This window comes from Andrographis paniculata, unplaced genomic scaffold (genome assembly GCF_009805555.1).
Source record: "Andrographis paniculata isolate CXL003 unplaced genomic scaffold, ASM980555v1 Contig9END, whole genome shotgun sequence".
NCBI lineage: Eukaryota > Viridiplantae > Streptophyta > Magnoliopsida > Lamiales > Acanthaceae > Andrographis > Andrographis paniculata.
Genome location: NW_026137639.1, coordinates 2,279,646 through 2,285,793, shown reverse-complemented (window position 1 = coordinate 2,285,793; position 6,148 = coordinate 2,279,646). Strand labels below are relative to the sequence as shown.

General features: G+C 36.0%; 1 protein-coding gene across 4 annotated transcripts; it reads right to left on the bottom strand.

Annotated features, from left to right (window-relative positions):
* Nucleotides 1-264: 264 nt before the first annotated feature.
* On the bottom strand, nucleotides 265-3,553 carry LOC127244026 (uncharacterized). 4 transcript variants are annotated; one of them, XM_051264306.1, is made up of 8 exons: nucleotides 3,316-3,553; nucleotides 2,093-2,587; nucleotides 1,543-1,994; nucleotides 1,392-1,467; nucleotides 1,220-1,310; nucleotides 779-858; nucleotides 470-702; nucleotides 265-355 (listed from the first exon to the last, which is right to left on the bottom strand). In XM_051264306.1, the coding sequence occupies exons 2-7, from the start codon at nucleotides 2,576-2,578 to the stop codon at nucleotides 484-486; spliced, it is 1,404 nt and encodes a 467-aa protein (XP_051120263.1). In that variant the 5' UTR covers nucleotides 2,579-2,587; nucleotides 3,316-3,553; the 3' UTR covers nucleotides 265-355; nucleotides 470-483. The 4 variants fall into 4 exon arrangements, with proteins under 4 accessions (XP_051120263.1, XP_051120264.1, XP_051120265.1 ...); XM_051264307.1 differs by having other exon boundaries at nucleotides 265-344; XM_051264308.1 differs by having other exon boundaries at nucleotides 1,392-1,464; nucleotides 3,316-3,550.
* Nucleotides 3,554-6,148: the final 2,595 nt, after the last annotated feature.

Below are 6,148 nucleotides of genomic sequence, written 5' to 3'. Positions count from 1 at the left end.
TAATGTGGTTACCAATACAATCAGGTAAAAAATATTTTTCTCAAAGCAGAAGCCGAAAAGCTCTTGACAATCCAAACGAGCCCAAATCCGAAAGAAAATACAATAATTTTATACACAACATTTATATCAAATATTTTTCAATTCACAACATAATATATATTGTACAAAGCAACACACCATTTGTATTGTTCTGTACCTTCCGTACCGTGTTGTTTATCATAACTCAGCTCACATTTAATATATATACATTTTTTTTAAAAAAAAAAAAAAAGGAAAAGCCTTGATTCAAGGACCATTTCCGGGCTGGATCTTTTGTTTCGAACTCGGGCTCTGCCTGGTTATACCTACAAAGTCGCTATGTGTAAGCATAGCGGGATAAGACCCGAATTTGAGACAGACGATCTCGTGCAGGCTATTTAATATTATTGTTTCACACAAAATATGCAAAATATGTAATGTAAGTGTGTACCGTAGGCGTAGGTATCATCTTCTGCTAAAGGTTTCGGGATCTTCGACATGGCCGTGAAGCCGAGGCCGAGGCCGAGGCACCATCATCTGGCTGTGTATCTCATTCTGATTCCTCGCAGCCTCCCGACTCCTCCGCCATCTCAAAAACTCCACCAGAAGAGAACTTCCTGATATCGCCATGCCAAGTCCAGCAAAAGTCGACAGAAGGATCGAAAGGACTGCTTGAACATGAACCTAATGCCCTCCATCCATACAACTTCACCAACTCATTTTGCAAAAACACAACATGTTTATAGCAAGTTGTTCTTACCAAATTGTAAAAGATATGCGCGAAGAAGACGATGAGAGCGAACTGAACCACGGCATGCAACCAGACAAATCTTCTCTTCGCTGAAAAGAAATAGATAATAGGAAATATCACCGATCTATTTTCATTGTTAAAGTCCTCAACAACACAAACAAAAATAAAATAAAAAATTATAACGTAAAAATTTCTGTTCGTTCTAATACCATGTTATATGATCATTTAGCAGTTACCATTGCAACTCGAACCATTTAAGCATTGCTAGATGATATAAATGGCCGATTCACCTAAAAGCCTAAGCTGATACCATGTTAGATGATATAAATAATTGTCTCACCTAAAAATTTAAGCTGTTAAATAGGCGTCATAAATTATTTATCTACAAACGGGAATCCACCAATAAGCATTAAATAGCATAATGACATGTGCATAGTTAAGACAATATACCCAGAGTCGAAGAGGTCATAGATGCAAGGATGCCGAGTACAAAAGAAAACGGAAGCGATATGGCTATTGCACGGCTACGCATCTTTCCGACCTGAGAGTAAACTACGAAACACATGCAGCAAAATCGTGTAGTAGGAGCTAATGCTACTTGAATTTATTCAACTAATCTTACCAGAAGCTGCTCAAGAAAACAGAAGTAGGCCAGCATATTGACGATGACAAGAATCGGCAGTTCCTGCCAAACCCTGCTGCGTGAAAACAGAGTTAATGTGAGTGTTATATATCCCGAATGCATATTTGCGCAAGTGTAAAGTTTTTCTTGCCTGTAACCATCGATGTCGATATGTCCAAGATTACTGATGCCCGTGGTACGATTTATTGAGCTCTGGATACGTAGAAGCGTGACAGGTAGATTCCGGACTTCTTGCTTGCAAACATCGCACGTCTTGTTGCCTTTGATGGAGAACCATTTAACGGCGCATTCGTGGTGAGCCAAAGCAAGTTCACCTTTGCAGCTGCACTCCATCTTGAGGGTTTCTCCGCCTTCGCATAGCTCAACCAAGCAAATTCGACAAACCGCTTCCTCCTCGGGAATATCTTCGCCGCTGCTGGCTTCATTACCTTCTGTTGTAGCCTTTGATGCTTCACCAATGTCGTGTTTAACTTTAGGAGTGGTCGGAATAACACGAAAGAATGAATCTGTTCTTCGAATGGCTTTTTCTTTGTTGAAAACTGGGACGGAAAGTGATCGGGACATACGTGGAACTCCTTTTGCCTACAAGAACATACACATCGAAACAGAACTGTTAGCGAGATCGATACTGCTCCATCGCATTTGCATTTGAAATGGTTGTTCAATGATTTTTGATTTACTTCAAGTGCAGGAAGATTGTTTGTGCTTCCACCAGAAGCAGAGTCTGGATTTGAATTTCCAACTGCAGTTACCGGTAAGGATGTTGTCCTCTTCATCCTAGGTGTGAAAATCTTCGAGAATGACCATGACCGCGGAATTGTTGGCTTATCATGTGAAACAGTAGTGGAAGAAGATGAATCACAATTAGTGGCCTTTTCGGCATTGTCCAAATTCGACCGGTTCTTGAACTTCAGCTTTGGCAGGATGTTCTTCATGGATGATGATGATCTTCCTCTTCCTGAAAAAGGCCCCGGAGATCCATTACGTCGCGAATCACAAGGACTCGGAGTTACAGAGAAGCTAACTCTTTTCGGCGTCGGAGTTGGCATTGGAGGCATCTTTATCTGAACAATTTCTTGAGGCGAAGCATCCAACGTTCGTGTAGGTATCTCCAAGAACAGATTTGATTTTCTCCAGCTTTTGTTGCTCGAAGTTTCTTCGGCCATCTCTGACAACTTGTGCAGCGGAAAGATAGAAATCGAAATGTATTATAACATGTTCCAAAACATCAATCTGTCTCATAAATCATAACATAAAGCTTCCAATTCATCACTGATCATAATTTTGTGGAAGAAACTCATAAGCCTCTTTTGAATTCAAAACTCTACTCGGCTTTTGAAAGAACAGAGAACTTAGACACTTACACGACCAAATGATGAATGATGATGAAGATAACATATTAATTTGAACTTGCACCATAGTTTTGATCTGATTCTCTAACAATAAAGTGAGATGAGATGCTCCTATCCCCACATAGAAAAAGAAAAAGATGAAATCAAAGCAGATTGAGGTCCCTCAGCATAAAAGCCAGAGAACTTAGAGAAGAGGGGAATCAACTTTTAGCGTGAACATCCCAGCCGAAAAAAGAAGGGTAAAAATGCTCAGACCCTATTCGTCATTCAAACAGTAATAATTTGCATACAGAAAGCCATTAATGAAACTAAAACCAAACCAGCAGGCAGCAAGCGCACACAAACCCTAATTTATTTAATCGACGGAATAGGATCACAGTTTCTCGTGGAAACAAGTATGGATTGGGAATAGGATTTAAGAAGTAACTCCTCAACTGCGTTCGGAATTTAACAAACAGTTTCTCAAACAAAACAGAACAGAGCAATCGAAGAAGAATTCGAATTCGTCGATATTGTTCTACGTGTTTCCTAATAAGGAGGTGAAAACTTACTTTGTGAATTGGAGTAGTTGCAGCTACAGCACAAGAAGATGTGCTCCTTGAGTTGGTACACAGAGCAGAGCACCACCGTGGAAAGAGAATGGAGGAAGAAGGAAGTGGCGGAAGAAGAAGTGGGAGAGAGCAGAAGTGGCATCAAATAGCAATGCCATGCACTACCCAGACACAGACACAGACAGTGGAGAAAGCTCGAGCTGCAGCCCGGCCCGGCCTGTCAGAAATGCTACATACCATATGATATCATAGTATCATACCATACCGCTTTCCCACGTGTTTTTTATTATTTTAATTTTGTATTTATTGACAAAAAAAAAAAAAAAAAACCATTTTCATTATATATATATATTTAATAAATTGGAGTTTGTTTTATTACTCTCATCCCATTTATATTTTTCTATTTTCGTCTATCCAATATAATATGTTCTTTCATTTTTTGAAAATATAATATATACTTTAATTATATTTTCAATTTTATATTTTATAATTTTTTTAATTTAAATTAAAATAATTAGTTATCTTAATTTTAATCTATAATTATTTTTACTATATAATAATTATTTTACTAATACACTTTTTAATTACTTACTAATTATACTTTACCCAAATTTCCGTGTCTACAGTAACACCTTCAAATTACCTAAGACGGAGGGAGTAATATTTATATTTCGAAGATTTTTTTATTTTTTTATGAAATTTCTTTTTACCAATATTGGCCTAATTTTTGAATCATTGTTAGTAATTATTGGCTTGTTAGATATTTTAATACCGGTATTTATTTCAGTCTAATAATAGACAATCAATTTAAATAGGGTATTCACAACCAAAATTTGAGTATCTGACAAGTGGAATGAATAATTCATTTTTATTGACAAGAAAATCAAATTTAAATTAATTAATAATAGTTGTTTTGAATTGAATTTTGCTAAATATTGAAATGCAGGTACGCACTAAGGTTGTCTTTGTTTATGAGTTTGGATTATGAATTGAGATTTGAATAGTAAAAATTTTAAATTTGAATAGTTGTATGATGTGATATAAATAGGTGTTGATGTAATGTTTTGGATGTAGAATTGATATTTAGTATAATATAAAAAATAAAAATTAATATTTAATTTAATATTTTTTTTAGAAAATAAAATAAAATGAATAGTAAATTTAAAATTCAATGCCAAACAAACACCCTTAATTCTACAAATTTACCTAAGTTAAGAATAGCAATGAAGTGGGTTCTAGAAACCCCGAAACCTACCTCACTATGAAATGTTAGGCTCCAAAATCCCTATTTGTGGTCAATCAACAAACTCATTTTTTTTTAATAAAATATAAAATAATATATATTTCCTCCGGCCGTGAAAATTAGTTATATACACGGCGAGAGGGAGTATATTTTTAACAATATAAACCTAAAAAAATGACAGGACAGTAGTGGCCAGCAGCAGTGGCAGTCTGTCTGTGGTCGGGACGGCACGGTGGAGGCGGTGGTGTTAGAACTTGTCAGGAATTTAACCCTAAACTCAGAATCTATCGTGTTATCATAATTGAGATAAAAATAAAGCAAAATAAATCTGACCTTGATCCATTAGCATAGTCGAATTCGGATCTGCCAACAATGGAGGGTTTTGTGTTCTTCAAGCCTATGACGCAACCCCTCCCGAGAAAACCGCTAGGGTTTCTGCCGTTACTCCCACGATGAGATATGGAACGTAATGGATGTCGCGTCTAGACCTGGGATCACAACTCTATTTATATCCCTTATTATTAATTGACCTCATCACCCAGTTAATAATTTACCGGGTTTCTGCACATTGGAGGCCCGCACTTACTAAATATATTTAAGCCCAATAAATTTATAGATCACTTAATATAGGCTTAATCTGACTGATAGCCCAAATAGTTACATTTAACCCACAATTGGATTTTTAATCCAACAATCTCCCACTTGGGTAAATGTACACTGAATAACCTTATGAGCTCATGAATGTTTTGCTATCATATCCTTAATGTATATTAACAACCTTATCTATAAGTCACGTCAATGCGGATCAAAGCGGTCGTCACTGCATTTATCGCAATGGGACCGATCAGTGGTCACAACACTAATATAACCTAATATTCGATCAAGTACGGGTGCACAGCATGAAAATTTCATGTAATGTGATCTTAACATGCCTATTTCCAACTGATCCACCTTAACTTTAATTCAGAATAACTGAATACTGAATTAAAACTGAATACTGCACACTGAATATTGAACATTGAATACTGAATTGTGCAGTGTAAACTAAAGTAACTTTAATAGTATTTGAACACTACTAATTAGCTCCCACTAAACCGAAGTACCTTATATGGTTCCACTCTCATACGAGCAATATGCTCATTATAGAACTTATGTGGAAACCCTTTAGTAATAAAGCGGATCCACAATCATGAAAGCTGTGCGAAAATGTTCAATAACTAAATCATAATATGAAGTAAACTATTAAGCAAATGATGTACTAGTTCCAACCAATTTTGAATTTTGGAAGAGACAAAACTCTATATCCGAATGAACATTAATAACTGAATTTGTTCAAAATAGAGATGGAAATTAAATTTTGATTGAACATGGTACCATAAAAAAAATGTCTTATCCAAATTCAAATAGTAACGTGTACTCAATAATAATCTATAATTGTCAATGACTTCAACTTGAACTTTCTTGTCGTCACCCATATAGATGTATCTCTTAACACCAATTGATTTCGACAATAGAAATAATCTTGCATAGACACACTGATGTGAGTTGTTACACCAAAATTCACCCCAGGTGTGTCTATGAACTTAAATT